This window comes from Misgurnus anguillicaudatus, chromosome 25 (assembly GCF_027580225.2).
Source record: "Misgurnus anguillicaudatus chromosome 25, ASM2758022v2, whole genome shotgun sequence".
Classification (NCBI taxonomy): Eukaryota; Metazoa; Chordata; class Actinopteri; order Cypriniformes; family Cobitidae; genus Misgurnus; species Misgurnus anguillicaudatus.
Window position 1 is genome coordinate 22,215,211 of NC_073361.2, and position 20,136 is coordinate 22,235,346.

A 20,136-nucleotide genomic window follows, 5' to 3' on the forward strand; every position below is an offset into this window, starting at 1 on the left:
TTTGGGCGCTGTGTAATATCATTGCATCTGCTGCAGCCATGTTAAGGCAGCAAAGTCCTTGATCATTATGCCAGAATGAGAGTATAGTTCCTAGCCATATCGGCCTAGAAAATCGCAACTTTTAATTTTTCGTCGGTCTTAGTACACGATGTAACTACAGAAGAGTCAAGTTTTAAATAAGAAAAATATCGAAACTCTTTGGTTATTTTTTTAGCGCGATGCTAATGGTCTAATCAGATTCAATGGATTATGCTAAAAGTGGTAACGCCAGACCCGGAGATCAGCTGAATGGATTCCAAAACGGTAAAAATCAAATGTTTAACTCTAGGGGAGCTGGAAAATTAGCATATTTTCAAAAAAAAGTGGAGTGTCCCTTTAATTTTTATGTACAGCCTTCATTGGCAGAACAGTTTGGTAATTTTAACACATTGTCCCATTTTCCTCCTCAGAGAGATTCAAGATTGGCTGGAAAGAAGAAAAGGAAGTGTACAGGAAGCTGAAGGATGTAATTGACAACGTCCTGGCCACCAGTGGATACTCAGAGGTCAACCTCGCCAAACTTTTCCAAGCTTTTACAGCTCTCAAGTGAAGACCAACTATTTTGAAGAGAACTGGTGTGTCATAATATTTATGTCGCATCTGGGCTGCTCGCCCGCCCTAAGTGGTTTGGACCTGTTGGTCTGCTAATCCCAGAACCCTTACAATGCCGAATAGTTGACGTTTTCTCTCTTCCGTTGCTTTGATCTTTCAAATCCTGTCTGATGTAAATACACATTGTGATTTTGTAATGTATGCTGATTTCTAGTTCTTTCATTATGATTGTAATCTACGGCACTATTTTGTGGCTGACGGATCGGCCACCAATTAAGGTCAGAGGTAACGCGCTAAGTCATTCTAGATGTAATCACCAAACCTTTCCATGTTTGAGCACCTGTCACTTGCTCTAATCTGTGTTCTTGTGTTCCATCCTACTTAGCCTTTGTCCCGGTCTAATCGATGATGAATCTGTGGTAAAATGGCCGCGATAAGGGGCTAAAGACACTTGGCACAGCCCCCCCTCTATTGGTACCACCACACACAGGGTTTTTACAGATAACAATCAGGAGTAATGACAGGCAAGTTCATGGGGGGCTTGTAGCTATTTGAAGGGGTCTTAGTTCAGTAATGACTTCTCTACTACCCCCTTCATTTTTAACAGCACTGCAATTAGCCAATGATACAGAGGGATTTGTAGAGTTTCGAGCGATTGTTTGAACTCTTCTCGTAAATTTTGCTTGCGTCAGTGCCTAAAAGCTGATTTATGTTGTTGTGTTTTGTATCTAATGTCTATTGCTTATATAACCGATTGTCTTAATTGTTTTTTTGATACGGAAACCTCAATAAAAGTATTTCATAAGACTTTCATTTTTCCCTTTACTCTTTGATTATATTATTTTGCCATGGCGAAGGGAGAAATGACATTTACACATTTGAAGAGAGCGAGTTAACTTCTCCAAATGGAAGGCTCCATTTTCAAGACCTGGAGAATGAAAAGCCAAGAGTGTGTGAAAGCGAGGAGATTAGTCCACTTAAATCGAGTCTGTTTCAAGAATGCGCCCGCTCCGCTCCCTCATTCCATGTGTTTATAATGACAGTCAGACGATGTCTTAAACCATTTCATCAGATGTCAATTTCCATAAATGCCCTGCTTGAAAAAAATCACCCTGCGACTAATGGCACCGACCTTGGAGAGTGCTTTCTTAAGAGCTACTTTCATGACAAACAGCATTTTGTGCTTTGTAGGCCTTTCCTGCCACTGCATTAAAAAAATACATCATAGGCCCGTATGTAATTTCTCTTAACATCTACTTCTAGCTTAGCATGATACTTAACTGATGCAGGTAGTTCCTTAACGTTACACCATTGCACTTTTGCGTGATTAAGTCGTTGCATGATCTGGCCCTTTCAGTGAGACATTCCTTTAACCGTGAACGCGCGTCGTCGTGCCCGCGGAGGCTGTTTTCAAACCGGCCACTCAATACCGACGAGGCTTTGCATTAATTTACCCCACTAAGCTAATAAGAATGATTCGTTTTTGTTATGCTAAGCTTTATTGCCTGTCTTTTTGACCAGAATGGTGGTGTTGAGCAAAGCGGTGGACAAGGTTCCCTTTGATGAGGGAATTAGTGCCCTATTCTTTCTCTATTATTCATGGCATCGCGGAATATGTAAGTACCCGTGGGTGTCAAAAGGAAAGCCGGCCCTATTGCAAAGTGCTCCTCTTGTTTCCGTGAATAGCAGGCTATGAGATGATAAACCGCTTAATACACTGGACTAATTGGATGAGGGTAAAAGAGACGGAGGAATTAAGGCACGCCAAAAGGGGACAAGGTCCCAGTGGCCCGCCATTCAGACCCTTTTCACTGTGATTTCTTACTATGGGAGACGAGAGGCTCATCAAAGCGCCTTTAGTGCGCCTTTCGCCTACCCCCGGTGTCTCGAGCTGTATCGAGATGGAAAAACGTGATTATTCGTTGACTAGACCAGAGATATAAAATCAAGGGAATGCGTGTGGATTTTTAACCGTGCAAAGTTTTTAATTCGTGCGCGCAATACGTTTAAACGGGTGTTTTTGGCACCGTTGCGGTCTGAACGTTGGCACTGACTCATCTATACACTCTCAACACATAAAGAGGCAAATTTAGTTTCCACAAAGCCCGTTTCTTCATTCATGAGGTGTAAGAAAAGAGTTTAAGAGAAAGTCGCCCTGTGCACTTCAGGTCAATGCCTCTACAATTGTGGCGAGCATTCCCGAGATATTACGAGCAAATTGGTTTGCGATTCATTAATAACGTTCACAATAAGATTAAGTCGTTGTGTAAAATCTCATAAAAATCCCAAGAAGTGGGCTGTACGCTCCAGTGGTCACTCCAAAGAGAGAGAAAAGCCCGTGCGCGCACCTCTCCTGGTGGTATGGCAATTGGTTTTCTTTTGCGTAATGCGCCTTTGAACATACATGTTTAATATGGACCTGTTGCGTGGTGGGCGCAATATTTAGGCGAAATATTTCATCGCTTATCCCCTTCACCGTCTTCATTTCGCGCTATTTCCATATCCCACTTGTTTGTGGCGTGATAATGAAACGGATTAGCGCGGGTAAAACAAGGAAAAGCGAAATCTTTTCAACGATAAAGGAGAAAATTAATCCTGGAGGTAATTTCACGCGATTTGGTTCGACACCATGGACGGGTCAAATGAGGGAAAATGACTTGGTTTGAATGGGGCGCATTGATTGCGGTAATGGCATCGCTTCTCGCGTGAGATCCAACGGAGAGGGATTTGGGGAATTAAATAAGGAATCCGAAAGAAAGACTTTTTGATCAACTGGTTGTTACTTCATTAATGACAATGGGACTTCGGTGAGTTGGGCATTTACAGATGTTGCGTCCAATTTAGCGCCTCTACAAGTTGTAGGGCCTGTTTTGTTAACAGACAGATGAAATAGCCGTGTAATTACAAGCCGACGCTTTTTACCTCACGAGTTGGATAATAGAGGCGCTATGAATACATAGGCTGATTTTCCATCTAACAGACTAAATAAAATGCATTTTTTGTTAGGTTCAATATAAGTGGTCACAAAAAATTACAACTTAGATATTCTTAATTAAAACAAAAAAAGTTTATCAACAAAATTAACCATGTTTTAACTACGAATAAAATCATGGCCGCTATATTTAAAGTATGTTACCACAAATTAACCATTATTTTGCTACAGTGGATCATAGTTTAACCATGGTTTTACACGTGATAATTATTATCCCAAAAAACATGGTTAATACACTTTTATTGTCATAAAACCATGGATAATTTTTGCAGTGAATGTGTGGTTGCATAGACTTAAGCTAGGCTACACTCAACAGCTATGTTAATTAATCCATGTGACTACTTTTAGTGACCGCTTTAATGGTTTCCTATTAGAAACTCCAGACTCCCCATCGAATAATTGGCCATTTAACACAACTTATGTGGTTTAATTGGCCATTTAACCAATACAAAAAAAACTTAGCCCAATAACAAATGGAATCTCATATGTGCTTAGTTTAAAGACTTTGTTTGCATGAAGTCGTGATTATGTTCATCAGTTCCCTTAAGTATGTTAACGAATTTGTATGTTAAAAAACATGAACCAGTGTCTGTTTTGATCAATTATTTTCCACATATTTGTTAAATTAATACGTAAGGTTTACGCAGGTATAGCCTATATACTATGTGAGACAAAATAACAAACGGAATTATTTGTTTTTAGGTTGGTAAAATTACGTCCATAAATTGACGTTTGTAAGTGGCTTTGGATAAAAGTGTCTGCCAAATTTTGTTTAAAAAATTAAACACGATTATTAAATAACCCGTTACAATTTTGGTGAATAACTCATTATATATTTTATTTAATCCTTTAAAGAAATTTAATTCCTCAAAATTTATATCTAAATAATTAGTCAATTAGCTACACCTTAAAGTAGTTTTTTAACAAAAAAAAATGCATTATCTTTTGGAAATAATACATGAGGATTTGAGTTTCACCAGTTTATTTTATTCTGTCTTAACTGGCGCGCGAAAGGAAAAACTCTCACTGAATAGCAAAAACTCCCCGGCCTGGATTTCAAGCTCTCTGCCGGGTAGACATAAATAATCATCTAAAAATCTAAAATTTTCCAAATCAAACGAACAGAGGATGAATCTACTTGAAACCATTCCTACAATACTACACGTTTCGAAATAAACTATTTTTTGTTGTTATTTCGCCCCCTTTCATTCTTTGTTAAACAGCTATATACAGTATACCCTTAACAGATCAGTAAACAGGCTAAAGTTTTACATTTTCACGTTGTTCATCCTTAAAACAAAGCATTTCTTTTTTCATTATTTTTCACCTAAATATCTTATTTAACATAAAACAAAAAAGTAAAGCTGAATCATCAGAAATTTGATTTGCTAATATTGAGGCCAACAATGAGTGAATGCATGTGGATTCAAGATTAGTAAAAGTCATTTTCGGGCTTTGCAGGTTGTGGCATTTCCCTTTGGCATATTGACCCATCTCTGCTTCAGCACTGAGAGAAGACTAGGAAGAGATTGTGAGTTCTGTATTGCAGTGCAGTTCCGATGATTCTTCTCTGTGTAAATTTGCCACACTTCCTCCTGACCCAAAAGACTGGATGGATATGACTTGACCAAGCACAGTCTCCCTACGAGATGCCTACGTTACACTCAAAAACTCAGGAGTAATAGGGGCTTTGAAAAGGGTTTATGTTTGGTGATGATGTCCAGTGTTGGGAGGGTCTCCAGTGTGCTAGTGCTATATGGATTTGGTCGTGCTTTTTGTTGAGATGGTTTTTTATATTATTTGTTTTTAAGCAGAAGGATCAACACACTTCCTTTCCTGCAGTGCTGGATGGCAGAATGTTTAGCTGGGTCAACTGGGCCGAATGTTCCTTTGCTTTGAGGCGCAGAGCTGCGATGCTGGATGCCCTGCGGTCAGCGGCCGTGGAGGATGAGGAAGAAGGTGGTTCTGGTAGGGTTGCCGGTGGCTGCGCCGGACTCTCCACCGGCGGTGCGGCTTGGCGCAGTAGAGCAGCGGCAGTGGAAGCACTGGTGAGGGGACCCATACTTGAAAATAGTCTAAATAGAAGAGAGAGAGTTTTTGTGATGCACTTTCATTAATGCTTGCAAACAAAAACACACCACTGGTTTTGTTTTAGGCAGTGGTCTACTTCAGGCTTTTGTATACAATGATGGCAAGTATACCTGCCAAAAGTGGGTCCGATGAAGGCTGGATGCCTGAACATTGCTGTGCCCAGGAAGGTTCCTAATCCGAGGGGTGTGGCGGGTTGGAGGGGGGAGCTGTTGTGAGGTGGGGCCAGACCTGGGAAAGCAGCTGCTGCTGCGGCTGCAGCAGTCCATGCTGACTCCAAAGCAGGGTGAGGGTGAGGTGGGAAGGGCCCTCCATCCAGGTAGTGGCTCAGGGGGTGAGCCGCCGCCAGTGGGCCGGGAAAAGGAAGGCCCGTTGGGTGAGCCTGGACGCCTGCTTTTTCTCGCTTCCTCCACTTTGCCCTTCGGTTTTGAAACCAAACCTATGAATTAAGAAAGAAACGTTATTGAAAGGCATTAAGTTTGACTGACACTTGTTAACTGGTGTTCAGATGAATGACTTTTAGAATGATTAAATATATAGTCGGGAAAATGCTCGTAGGCATTGCATCCATAAAATGTATTAAATAGCAGGCCTTCACATTTCTGATATACCCATTAATATTCCACCTGACAGTTTGCATGGTCGTTTGAGCATGAGCTTGTCGCTTCTGTTCATGTGCAATATTTGGTTCGCTTTAATGAAGTGACAAATAGGCTGGAAGTCAAGGGTAATTACATGGCCCCAAACTTACGGTCTGTTACCCAAACTTTGCTAATTAAAATCTGGTTCGGGCGAATGAAAAAACAAGGTGGAGCGTGGTAATTAAGAGTGGTGTTAACAAAAGATGTCAGACTAACAGCTGAACAGCATCCAATAACAATTAATGCACTTTAAATTAAATTCCTCTAAATGCAAGTAAGGCTATTTAACTTTCCCACGATCCCCCTTTCATCCAGCTAAACTCTGCCAGGTTTTGCCATAGGAACTGCACACCAGAGCTAATAATGAAGTAAAGTGTCAACAGAAGATTCAACAGGGACCTTGGCCCCTCACAACTGTTTTGCATTGCACGGCCCCTGGGGAATTTATTAGCTTTATCACCTCCTGATAGTGCCTGTTAAGTGATTTGTTCTCCCACATCTCCAAATTGACATCTGTTGTTTTACACGGGCAATAACCCTAGTGGCTTCCTCGTGTTTGCACTGTCTCTTTGGTTATGAGAGTTGGGCTTGAACATGCGAGCCACGCTTTGAATAGAGAAAGGAGGGGTGGCAAACACCCTTAATAGTCTCTCACTCGTTCCAAGTGCAAAGCATCGGATCAATGCCGGTCTATTGCAATCACAAAATGGGAAATCAAATAGCATTATCCCCCACCCCTCCCTCTCCCCCTCGCTGGCGATGAGAATTCAAACACCATTTTCTCCCTGGAATAGCAGTGTTTGCTCTCTCGCTAAGTGCGCTTTTATGAATCAGGGGCGTCTGTGTAATTGCCGCTAAAATGTTCGCTCTATTGTGTATAATAACTTTCGATAACAGGAAAGACCTTGCCATGACGCGCAGGGTCATTTAACCAAGTTTACGACTGTCACTTTAAAATGAAATTAAATATAGCCTAGTCCTAGACCATTAGGTAGATTGTCTTAACATCTAGCCTATAAGTAAGCAAATTTTAAAAATTCATGGGCCTACATCATTTAGTTAATCTTTACATTCACAATGTTGACAGGTTCCATTTGATATAAGCGATTTTCACTTGAATCACTATACATTAAATTAAATTAATTTAAATTAGTAAAGGGTTTCGTTGCTGTAATACAGTACATGATACAATATGAAATAAAATTATTTTTGTACTGAAAAACAAACAAACACAAACGTGTGCAGCATGCACTTACTTGTACGCGTGCTTCTGTCAGGTCCAACCTCATCGCGAGCTCCTCTCTAAAAACAGAAAATAGATTACCAAAATGTGTGCAAGAATATTTTTTTTCACAAACAGTAAGAAAACAATTTTGCCTAAATTGACAAGAACCTATGAAAGCAATTTGGTGCTGATGAGAATCGAACGGATAACTTTTTTATAATGGGTCGTTTCTTTGGCCGAGGCTTTAGTGCACTGTAACGACATAATGATGGAAATAATGGCATCCAGACTATTATACGACAATTGAGCATTTACTGAAAATATACCTGACTAAATTTAGGACAATTGTCCGCTTCTGGAATGAACCACATCAATATAAACATCAATATTTCGTGATCAACACCGAAATTTATGGTGAAAGAAAAATGCTTCTCGTATATTTGTCTGTTATTATTGTCTGGGTTTTTTTTCTTATATTTAATGGGCTTATTTTGAATGCCATATTGATTGATTGTCTTTCATGCATTTTCAAGACACAAAAACGTGTCTGAGGAGCAAAATTTTGAAAATAATAAAATTTTTCAATTCTTAATTTCAACTTGCATTGTTTGTCAACAAGTGCATAAGTTGCCTTATTATAAAAAAGTGGCGTTTCATTCTAAAATAAATAAAATTGTAAGTGCATATGAAAGACTCTTAAGCATGCATATTATTACAGCATATCTGTTAATCATTTTTTAGCTTATAACATTTTACAATATTTACAACAGAAACCGCTATATTTACAGACAGATTTTATCTGTTTTACACTTGCATGGACGGATGGAAAAATGAGTAAATAAGCTTTTTAATAGGCTATACTGACTCTTCTCTTAGTCAGGAACACTCTAAACAAATGGTGCTAAATAGTACAAAAAAACATTTTAGCACCTATACAGCACCTTTGTAGAACCATAAGTGGTGCTAAAGCATGACTATAGCACCACGCATGGTTCAACATGGCACAATATGGTTCTACATAGGTGATGTTAAGCACAAAAAATGGTTCCCTGTGATTACGAGCCAGTGAACCACTTTTAGTGCTATTTAGCACCATTTAATCAGAGTGTTTTGTGCTTATAATCACGCACAAATAACATACAAAAATGTATCATTTACTATATACATTCTGGCCTTAAGCTCATTAAAGCCCGTATTTTATTTTTATTTCATTTCTTTATTTTTGACGGTAACAAATTTTTACTGATAGCCTTAAAGGCACCAGCATGTTTAACTAACTGACTCATAAAGAAATAAATTGTATCGGGACATAAAGCGAGCCTGTACGATTTAAATTAATACTGCATATTGCGATTTCTATATTGCACAGAATAAGAGGCGTATCAGAAAACATGTATATATAAATATAAATAACTGTTTCTATGATATATAAATATAAATCTACAATAGTTACGTTTTCTACGCAGGTTTTGTTTCATGTCTCGATCCTGTTTTAATTTATCAGTTAATTTTAAATTCAAAATTTTCAAGTTTGTATATTTTTTTAAATATAATTTTTTTGTTTTGTTTTTAACAAATATTTATTCACAATACCTAATTGACATAAATTAAACGTAGGCCTACATAAATGTTGCATTTATATTAATGAAATACTTAAATAAAATATTTTTATCAGTAATTTAGCCAGTTACTTTAAGTCAGTAATATTTTTTGTTTACAATATGCATTAATATGAATATTAAATATAGTTTACAGCTTGCATGTAAAAGTGCTGAATATTTTCGGTTTTTTATTTTTTTGTTATTTATTTATTTTGACGAAGAAATTGATACAAATTTGAATATTATAAATGTAGGCTATCTTTTTAAGAAGCCTACGTTTTTAAAGCGATGCTTTTGCGTTGTGTGATTCAGTTGTAACATTAGATTTTGTTTTTGTTTCTGTCACCATTCCTATCAAAATCTGAAATGTAGACCCTGTCTAAACAACATTTTTCCTGCACTGCCTTATAGCAACCGGCACAAAGCTATAATGTTACGTAACTCTGTACATGCTGCCGTATTTACCTGGTGAACACATCAGGGTAGTGTGTTTTCTGGAAGGCCCTCTCTAGTTCCTCCAGCTGGTAGCTGGTGAAGGTAGTCCTGTATCTTCTCTGCTTTCGTTTAAGCATCCCTTCCTCCGAGTCGCTGCCGGCAGACAGACACACACTGTCCTCTCCATCTTTTACATCCCCATCGTTGTGCATACTCTCTTCATCCTTAGGAGACAGTCCAGCGTCTCCGCACGCCTCTTCTTTGACAACATCCTCTTCAAACTTCAGGGTGCTGAGCTCAACCAGCTCCTGGCCTGTGTGCTCGGGGCTCTGGCCTTCATCGGCCTGGCTGAAGGGCGCATTCTCTCTGTATGATTTGCTACGGCTGATGCTCACTTGTGGTGCCTGGCTGATTTTGAGACTTTCACAGGCTTGGTCCAGCAATCTTTCCCTCTCACTCTTCTCTAGGTGCTCGTGAAACCCCCTCCCGACGTCCAGGTACTTCCCTCCAGGGCCGTAGAGCCGGCGAAGTTTGGGTGGCAGGTGCATGTCCGAATCAAAAGAGTTCTCTTTAGATGTGACTGTATAAAAAATCGAAAAAATTTTGTAGTTATTAAAAATGCGCATTAAGCTCTGTGCATTCCCCAAACGTTTAAAGGCATATTAAATAACATTTTTACATTTCAGTCCAATAAAATAGACGATATTAAAGCTGCGTTTTTTTATTTATTTATGCATTTGGCAGACGCTATAATCAAAAGCGGCTTAAAGTCTATTTTACTTTGTGTTCTTTGGAAATCAAACCCATTGACATTTGCGTTGTTAACGCAGTGCTCTACCAATTTAGCTACAGTAACTGCGTATCCATTTTTATTAAATTTTTTACTTTAGCGAAAGTTCAAAACTTTCAGGAGTTTATTTTCACGCCCCAGCTGCGCTCCAAGGGAGTGTTGCGTCTGACCAGGACACTATTTCTGTACGCATTTCCCAACTATAAAGTAAAACGCGTAAGAAATCATTTCAAATTTCTTAAAACCGCTACAAATGAAATAAAAATAAGCGTAAAGTGTAAGCAGTAGATGTTTACCTTCAGGTGTCTGGTGTTGGTCCGCTCTGACGGGTGCTGGCAAACTTTGCGCTCCCAGTTGTCTGACTTTGCACGGGCTTCTTCTGCCCAGTATACTGTCTATGCAGTACGAGGAAAGCACGGTGGGCGACTTGCTTTTACATTCACTTCGGTCGCGGTTGTCGTCGTCGTATTGACTACTCATATTTGTATCGCCTAAGATTTTACTCGAGCAGGTGACTGGTACACTGTCGCACACTGAAATGTCTCTCTTGCCTATCTCACCCTGGCCGTTAATGCCATATGCACTGATCCGCAGTCGCTCCGCTCTCCATTCTGTTGCATTGACGTGTAACGCAAATCTGATTGGCTCCCAAGGGAACAAGGGGGATCTTTATATATTTTTCTATTAAAGTTAAACGGTATGAACTGAGCGAATGTTGTAATGTATTACGTGGGTTGCAGAATGAACACCTCCGCATTTTGATTAGAAATTATATTAATATAAAAATACTAAATATATAAAAAACAAACATCAGAGTAGAAATGTCTAAAATAGCAAAAAACCCTTTTGAGAAAATAATTTTATGCATGCTATATCGACTTTCAGAGTGCATATTGTTGATTCTTAATAATTAATTAATTTATGAATTATTATTTCTTTTTGTTATTTTGTTTGTTGTTGTTATTGATGTTTATTTTTCTGTAATATTTTTTTCTTGGTTTCTTGAAAATACCCGTCTTAAAAATGCATTTTCTTAAAAGTTTATTTGTGGTTCCGTGCAGAACCTTCAACAAAAGCTTATTTGTAGTCAAAAAGGTTTTAAAGAAATGCTTCTTTTAAGAGACTTAAAATGTTCTTTCGGGAACAAAAAATGATTTTTTTCAGCATCTTTATTTTAAGAATGTATAGTTGAGAATCGTGTAAAAATGGCATCTTAATCGTTGTGCATCTACCTTTTAGTATTTCAAGAAGATACACAAACCATTTAGTAGAAGCATGACCAGACTAAAAAAAATCGTTCACCTGGCCATCTAGTGCGTACACGCACATATACACACACCTCACCTAATTGCCTGTCCTCAGAGTGAAACGATCAGATAGCCTCAGATGATTGACTTAAAAAGTGAGGGTGGTGATAATAGGCCGCTGAGAGCGTACTGCAGGCAACTGGACTCCACAAAACTGGAGAGACCGATTGAGAATGTAATTTTAAATGAAAGTCTATTTAACCTGCTGCGGATGGCATGACCCTAACCGCAGATCAGACCCATCAATGTTTAAAGGGTCGTTTTCACAATTCAATCCCAAACTTGGAACGAAGCTGCAATTTACTCACTCTTCTTTGTAGGTTACACTGTATGGTGGTACAGACCAAGATCAGGCTCTTGGAAATGTATACGAAACAGAAAATGAGTGATCTTATACACATTTGTAAAGGTTTAAATATCTTAAATGCGTTTATTTGGACCGGAGAACATTCATATAAGGGTGATAGGTTCGATCCCAGTGAAATGTATACATTGAATGCACTGTAAGTTGATTTGGATAAAGCGTTATCCAAATGCGTAAATAAATGAGTGTACAAAAAGTTCAATTGACACATGGACAACAATAAATCAACCTCTTTCTTGCCAATTACGACAAATCACTTCTGAAACTTCTGCAGCAACTACAAGGAGATCAACAGAACATAATAATGACAATAATAACAATATAGGACATTTTTCCTCGTTCCCAAACAGCCGCGTAATGCAGACGGGTATTTAAAGTCGCTATGTAATTTGGGGGCACAATTTGATTCATTTATACGCGCTCTGTTATTAACCCAAGAAAAGAAATGTCAGGGACTATTACCGCCAGCAGGACATCCGCGCTTTGTTTAAATGCACTAATTACACGCACGCGTTTGGAAAAAAATGCGCAATTTTCCCATATTCAGTCCTGAGACTATTTAGCGCTCTACGTGCGGGCAGGCAAGCTGTTAGTGGGTGCCAGTCAGTTTCACGCTCCTCTATTACCCGATACCACAGTGTGTCATATTTTCACAACAGCCTAACTTGATAATTTCTACAATCGTCTTCTGTTTTGCAGGGTTTACGTGGCCCATAATCCGTTGGGTTTTGGCTTCGCTTATGCAAAACCACCCCCTGTTCCCATAACGAGAAGCAGTTCTTAAACTGTAAGTAACAGTTATACCAGGCAACAGCTGTCTCTCTGTGTGTCTAAATCTATTCTCATAGTCTTATGGGAGTTCCATGTTTTCAACCAGCGCCATCTCCTGGTGTTAACAACATCCATCTGAGACATGGGTAAAGTAAAACTAAACGAGAACTGCATCATATGTTAAAACATCAGCCTAATTCAGAAGAAAGCTTTTCAATATCTCTCATTTTAGTGATTGATAATTTAGTGATCATTGCATAATGAAAGTAAACATTAATGTCATTAAAAGTTATTGAGGATTTTTTTGTGAGCCATCACAGCCATCCATTAGTTGCGCATTTTAATTTAAGTCTGCTTGTCTGTCTCTCTGTCTGTCTATATTCCGTATCGTGTTCAACCATCCATCCATCCATCCATCCATCCAGATTTCAGTCCACTCTCACACATTAAGGATATATTGTATAATAATAATAACAACTAACAACATTATTTGATTTATACTGCGTAACTGTATGTGGTTAGCGGGCTCAGTGTTGGTGACAGTTGTGCTCCAGAGGTGGTGTGTCTTCATTCCTGTTGCTGTGACTTAATTGGATGGTGCTCTGCTTGAAAGGGCGAACAGAAAGACGTGCACTCAGACGCGCGCGTAAGCAAAGTTAATTAGCGGTTATTAACACCAGGCATAATGAGAGCGCGAGGGAGTCAATTTAATGACTTTGTTAGCTTAAGTTTAGAATGACAGTCGATGATCGGAACAACAATAGCAATCCCGTACGCAATGATCATCTGTAATTTTCAACAGTAATACGCACTAATAAAAACAAAAGGACTCTAATTTTGTTCAACTGACTCGATAATTTGAATTTATTTAAAAAGAGGGAGAGAGGGGAAGGAAGAGGAAAGACAACTGAAACATTTAACCAAAGATTATCTTGTCCTTGATGACACAAATAAACAGGATCACAATTGTTTTATTGCTTGGATGCCAAATTATTATTATTATTGTTTATTCGGTTGTGTTCATGCAGATAGATGCTTCACTTCAGAAAGCCAGAAGCTTTTCTTACGAAAATTAACTATGGTTTTATTACAAAATCATTTAAAACCATTCCCTATGGTTATCAAACCTTGGTCTGTCAAATCGAGGTAATTTTTTGTAAGGATTTAGGTGCTCCCATCAGTAGCCTATATGCACATGTCTGTAGCCTAAACTTCCAGTGCCCATCCAGGTTTAAAACCACATGACAGTTAAATAATAATAGAAAATATTCTAGTATAACAGAGACTATATCCAAGTTAATTGGCAGATTTTGTGAGTTTTGTAGGTGCAAAAATAGCCTATGTATCCCATTTTGAAGTGCCAGAGTTGTCTCTGTTACCCAGGGGGCAACATGATGTCAGACAATAAAGATATTATATACAAAAAAGATTACATGCAGGATGATGAGAAATGATAACATTTGACATACAGTACAGCTGTCTTATTAAATAAACCTGAAGACAGTGTAGTAGATCCATATCATTAGGCCTATGGTGCACCATTACTCAGTAGACTTGAATTTTGTCAAATTAATTTCTGTGCCCTGTGGTGTTTTTGTATCAATTGACTAATATATATAAATTATATAATAATATATAATTTTTTATGTGAACCAAAGACATTAACCTTGCCCTTTTTTTCCATTTAATATATGTAAGTGCATTGAAATCTAGTTGTAATAAAGTGTTACGAATTATTTTTTAATGTGTGGTTTTGGATTAATACGTGCACCCACTTACTTTAAATGGATAGTCTGTTTTATTATGCCTGCTTTTAAGGTCGTTCACAAACTATTGAAAAGCACCGAGACGAATAAAGGTGTGCATATAAAAGCCAAAGTCCATTTTTAGGAGAGGACTTGAATTGTTGCATTGCACTTTAAAACCTGTCTATAAATGTAGATTTTGTAAAATATGTCAAATGTTCGTTCATTGTTTGTCATTGTTGTTCACTGTTTTTCTTAAGTTTCTTTTTAAATATAAGCAAATATGGATAAAAGATGTGAACTTTTCCTCTCCAGATATCATGAAGTTTCTGCTTGCTGGCCTCATTTGTAAGTTTTAAGTTTTTCTATTTTTTCGCATCATTTCAAGACTCTGTCATTTTTTGTAAATTAGAAGAGATTGCAAGCGAGGTCTCCTCAGCATTCTTATCGATTTGTGCAACGTGAAGCGTGGAATGGCTCTTTAATAATGCATTTGGGTGAGAGGTCACAAATATGAGTTGAAACAATTTTGCGTCTCCTATCTTATTATCGCTTAGGCCTGAAAGAAGTGCACGGGGCTGCGGCTGGACTTAGCATTTATTTATTTGATTTCATTTTTTGCCCGTAAAGAGGGCTCGCGTGCGCTGATGATCTAAAGAGGCGCTCTTGCCCTTTATTGATTGCTTCTTGGAAAGAATATGAATGTCTAAATTCAAGAATGACAATCTTATATTAATTTAATCAAAGTAATACATGCAAATTATTCTTCTTCTCCCATGAGCTTATCAAAACCTCTCCCCTTGAGTTTGAAGAAGTCCATTTATTCAGTTAGCGTCAATAACGCGCGCAAATATCGCCATGCAAATGAAAGTTGATTAGAGTAAATTAAGGACGTAGCTGCTATCTGACCTTGTCTGAGTTTTATGTAAATTTTGAAAAACGATACAAAGAAAATAAATGATATTTAGACATGCGTATAAAAGACGCAATCAAGAGATTTTCAGTGGAAGGAAAATCTTTTCTGTGTCAATATCAGAAGGAAGGAGACGTGTTTTAAAAACGATTTACCATTTTGAAACACAGCCTACTAAATAGTCAAAGTGGCCTGCTAGGCATATGCACAATTTGTTTACAATGTTTTGACATACACTCTCCTAAAAATAACAATGCTATCTCATAGCAATTCGTATGTATTGATTCGTATTAATTTGTACGACCACATTCGTACATTTTTACGTTTTGTCTTTGCCTCTGTGACGTTGGGGTTAGGGGCAGGGGCGGGGTTTAGTTTTTATGATAATCGTACATTTTTGCACGATTAGCCCTCATAAGCCCCTATTTTCGTGTATACGCTAGAGTTCTTGGGTGTAAAAATGACCCCAGAAATTAAAATAAAAAATATAAATTTTAATGATATAAATAATATGTCATTTTCTGTTTACTTCCCATCTTAATGCTGTGTTTTGGGAGATATGAAGTATTTTTGTACCTGTTTTCCACTCAATTCCCCAACTACACCATTAGCTTACCTGTTAAATTTTGATCTAAATTTGATCTAAATTGTTTTTAGATATTGATCTAGATGTTATGTGTTGAATTCGGAAATAAATCATTTCCACCAGCAGATGCCCATAGAGACCCATTCATTTTACTGGATGTAGCCAACTGCTTAACATCAGTAATTTAGTGAAACGTTTTGTGAATTTATGTTTATGTAAATATTAGAAAGGACATTAAAAATAAATATTATTTCAAATAGTAGAAATTTTTTGTAGTTTTTGTTGCATTTTGAAATGTCTGTTGTTACAAAATGCCATAGAAATCTGAATGAATGTAAGTGTGTTTGTGCGGTGTTTGTGTGTCTGTGTGATTGAGCATGTCTTTTCTCTATTGCATGTGTGCTCTAGTACCAGGCCTATCTTTCTGTGTTAAAATTTTCAGATTTATTCTGGATGCATTGATTTTTTTTACAAAGAAAAATAAAGAATTTTTTTTTGAATTTCCCATTCATTTCAATTGGGGTCATTTTTAGCCCCAAAGGGCCTCTTTTGGTGAATTTTTTACACCTCTTTAGAACAACCGAATCAAGCCCAGTTTTTTATATGAATCTTGACAGACAATCTGGAAAAGTCACAAAATCTTATTCCACTGAGATGAAGGGAACCATGTTATTAAACTAAAGAAAAGTGACTTGGGGGTAAGATTGACCCCAAGGGACTTATTAGGATTAAAGTCGTACAAATTCATACGAATTAGGCAACTCGTAAAATATGTATACGCGTTCTCCTGGGATCAGGCGGCGATAAAGGTGCTGTAAAGGTTCTTCACAGCATGCCATTTAGTTCCTCAAAGAACCATTTCTTACATTTTTATAATCTGAAGAACCTTTTTCACAACAATAACCTTTTTTTAAAACAGAAAGGTTATTGAGATGTTATAATTTCTTTATGGAACCATTTAGCTTAGCTTCTTTGACACAATGAAGCACCTCTTTAAACGTTGTAGCTGTAGCCTACATACGGTTCTAATCGGTTTTCTTTTTGTAGTTTGTTTCTCGTCTGGTTTTATGCTGAACAATAATGCACTAACATGGGTGGCTGGTTTACAATGTAGATCTACTTTTATGAGAAGTGGTTAATTCAATGATCAACGTTGTATTGGTTTTGGTGACATCTAGTGGACCTTTAAAGCACTAGCCACTTATCCAGAACTTAGCACTGAAAATGATCTCAACTAATTTTTGGTAGCACAGTTTATGTTGATAAAGCGCTAACACAATGCCTCATCATATTGTTGTTAAGAAAGTCTGTGGATACTCATAAGAGATAATCCCCAGCGGTTCATCAGAGACTTCATCTCAAATAAAATTAGCTCCCTGCGTAGCACTGAGATGGTTTCTCTGGAGTTCAGCTGTGATGGTAATGGCCGCCGTGACCGTTCTCCTTTAGTTGGGTCCGGTTTCTGTCTCCGCACGAGGCCAGTTATTCTATTCCCCTCTTTCTTTTTCTCCTTCAGGATGCTGGCTCCCATAGTTATGTTTGTTTTGCTTCCCTGTAGCTAGCAGATTGGAAGTCATCAAGGGTGGCTGACAGTGATAAAAGGGGATATTTTAGTTTGTTTGTGTGTTTGCGGTGTGTACTGGATGTGTGAAAATGAATTTCATGGACCATACTCTGAGAGTTTTATGTGAATGCATCAGAGGGCATCATTAGGGGGAAGTTGCCTGCCCCCCAAGCTCTCCAGACCAATTTAGTGGGAGACACAAAAACGTTTTTGATCCTGGGTTGCAGCTCTGAACGACGCAATGGGGTGCCGAGTGAAGCCATGCAATCTATATTGGATTTCTTACCTCTCCATTTCTAGGTGCTCGGAGTCCCTGTGGTTAGGAAGTAGTAACAGTAAATTCGGTCTGTCTTACGGGGTCATGCCGTACTCTCACCCCTGCAGAAATTTAACAGGGTCAAAGTGCAACAGTGGACTCCAGAGGTACATTCGCTGGCTTGCTCTTCTTCGTTTCCACTCCAATCTCTCTCTCTCTCTCTCTCTCACAAACCAATTTCCTTCCCATTTTATAGCAAAACTCTGACTAATTAGTTTGCAACACATAAGAAACATTACCTGGATCCACTTTTTGCTAAACTATCCCTCAACATCTAAACCATTAGGCCTGAGATCGAACAAGTTATGTGTTACATTTATCAGTTAAATCACACTAAGTATTGGTAAAAAAGTGCAGTTTTTAGTGCATATTCTTGTGCATGTCCACACACATGGATGCATTTCTGCATAATTCCTGAAATAAATTCCCGGAGCAACTAGCCGCAACAAATGCCAATGAGATTTTCAACACAAGTAATTATGCTTTCGCATAACCCCCCCTCCCTCCTTCCTAAAAAATCTTTATAACTAAACGATTCAAAAGCAATTTTCTCTGTGGGAAGAGAACGTAATTTGCTATTCAGTGACATTCTGATGTGTAAAAACCTGGAGCTGGTGGTAAAAGGTATCTCTAAAGTCTGTGTACAGTGCATTAATGGGCATAACTGGGGGAGGAGGGGACGGATGTCAGGCAGGGCACCATTTAATGACTCCAGAATAATCCCTTACTCATTAGTGAAGGCTCTGAGGATCCACCGGGGCTTGAACTGGTAAAGCGTGGCATGCCGCTACAGTCTTTATCTTCATATTAAAGCATTTGCATAACATTACAGCCGATGGAGAGACTCTCTTAACAAGGCCAGTTGCTCTTCATTTTAAAAGGGGACGGTGGGTGTTGCAGCAAATCTGTTCAGCGGTAAGTGGAACCACTATTGGTGCAAATACAGCGGGAGGTGAGAGAGATCAAGACACAACATAAAAAGCCTTGTTATGCATATTTATTTGTACGTTTCACTAGTATGGTGAGTCTCACACTTGCATCACTTCCAGGATTTACAGACGGCATCCTGTGATTGTAAAGCACCGAATAGGTGGGAGACTGATTTCAAGCCCATCAACATGTAGTTTCATCCAGGGCTATATTGTAGAAAATACCTTTGCTCATCTGTGCACCTATCATGAGGTAGTTTGTATCTCCATTGCCCGTGGAAGAGAGAGCTTTACTGGAGAAGGGTGAAGCTGGAGAGAGAGAGGGGCGTGGTGAAATTAAAATCAGTCATTTTTTCCCCCGAGGAGCAGATCAATTTCCGCAGACTGGGTCGAGATATTTTCCGGCATTAGTCTTTCTCGACTTGAGCACAGCACCTAAACGGCCTGCCAGCGGGAGGCTCTGCGCAGCTGCACGCTTCACTAGACAACAGTTACTTCTGCCGCTCTGACTTTATTTGCGGCTCGCCATGAGAATTGCCATAATTTACCCCACCAACACATCACCTCCCCAAAAGACGAGAGAAAGAGAAATGGCGTGCGGAATGAAAGAGGCAAATTGATTCGACGTGATATTGTTTTCTGTTTTTTATTACGCCTATTCATTTTCTCCGAAATAAATGCGCAATTGGGCCTGCGCCCAACTTTAGTCTCATACTGTGGAACCTTACAGACACAAACCTACATAATGGCTCGGCCTATTGGTTATGTTTAAATTATGGAAACAACATTTGGACAGTATTGCCTTGCTATCAGTGCAGGATTGTGCTTGTACAGCATACATTTCATTTTAGTATGCCCTTCAAATAAAAAAATACTGTAGGGGTGTGACGAGATCTTGTCTGATGAGATCTTGCCCGATTAATTATGTCACAGTTTCATGTGGAGGTGAAATGCTGTCTCCTGATATCAGAAAGAGTTACGTTTGTGGCAAAACCTTTTACAGTGCATGCATCATATTCTGTATTTTACTGCGTGTGCTTTTTTGTTTGGGTTTCCAATAATGTTCATAAAGTCTGAGATGCGTTGTGTTTATCTGTTGTTGATCATTCACATGTTTAGTGTCTCATCAGATTAAAACCTCACATGAGTTTACATGAATTAAAGAGCACCTATGGTCTGATTCACGATTTTACATTTCTTTTGCTGTTTAAGTGTGTATTAGTACATGTTAACGATATGCAAAAGGTACAAACCCCAAAGTAAACGATGGTGCGAGTT

General features: G+C 38.5%; 2 protein-coding genes across 3 annotated transcripts in view; one reads left to right on the top strand and one right to left on the bottom strand.

The window, feature by feature from the left end:
• The window catches only part of pola1 (polymerase (DNA directed), alpha 1), a 54,476-nt gene extending 53,078 nt beyond the window's left edge, over positions 1–1,398 (top strand). For both annotated transcript variants that reach the window (XM_073863835.1, XM_073863836.1), the window contains exon 37: positions 450–1,398. In XM_073863835.1, the coding sequence (XP_073719936.1) occupies positions 450–589 (140 nt within the window). In that variant the 3' untranslated portion in view covers positions 590–1,398. The remainder of the gene's footprint in view (positions 1–449) is intronic.
• A 3,125-nt stretch (positions 1,399–4,523) lies between these two features.
• On the bottom strand, positions 4,524–11,089 carry arxa (aristaless related homeobox a). Its single transcript, XM_055183022.2, has 5 exons — positions 10,660–11,089; positions 9,604–10,153; positions 7,569–7,614; positions 5,785–6,110; positions 4,524–5,658 (listed from the first exon to the last, which is right to left on the bottom strand). Exons 1-5 carry the CDS (start codon positions 10,841–10,843, stop codon positions 5,403–5,405), a joined length of 1,362 nt encoding a protein of 453 aa, XP_055038997.1. The 5' UTR covers positions 10,844–11,089; the 3' UTR covers positions 4,524–5,402.
• Positions 11,090–20,136: the final 9,047 nt, after the last annotated feature.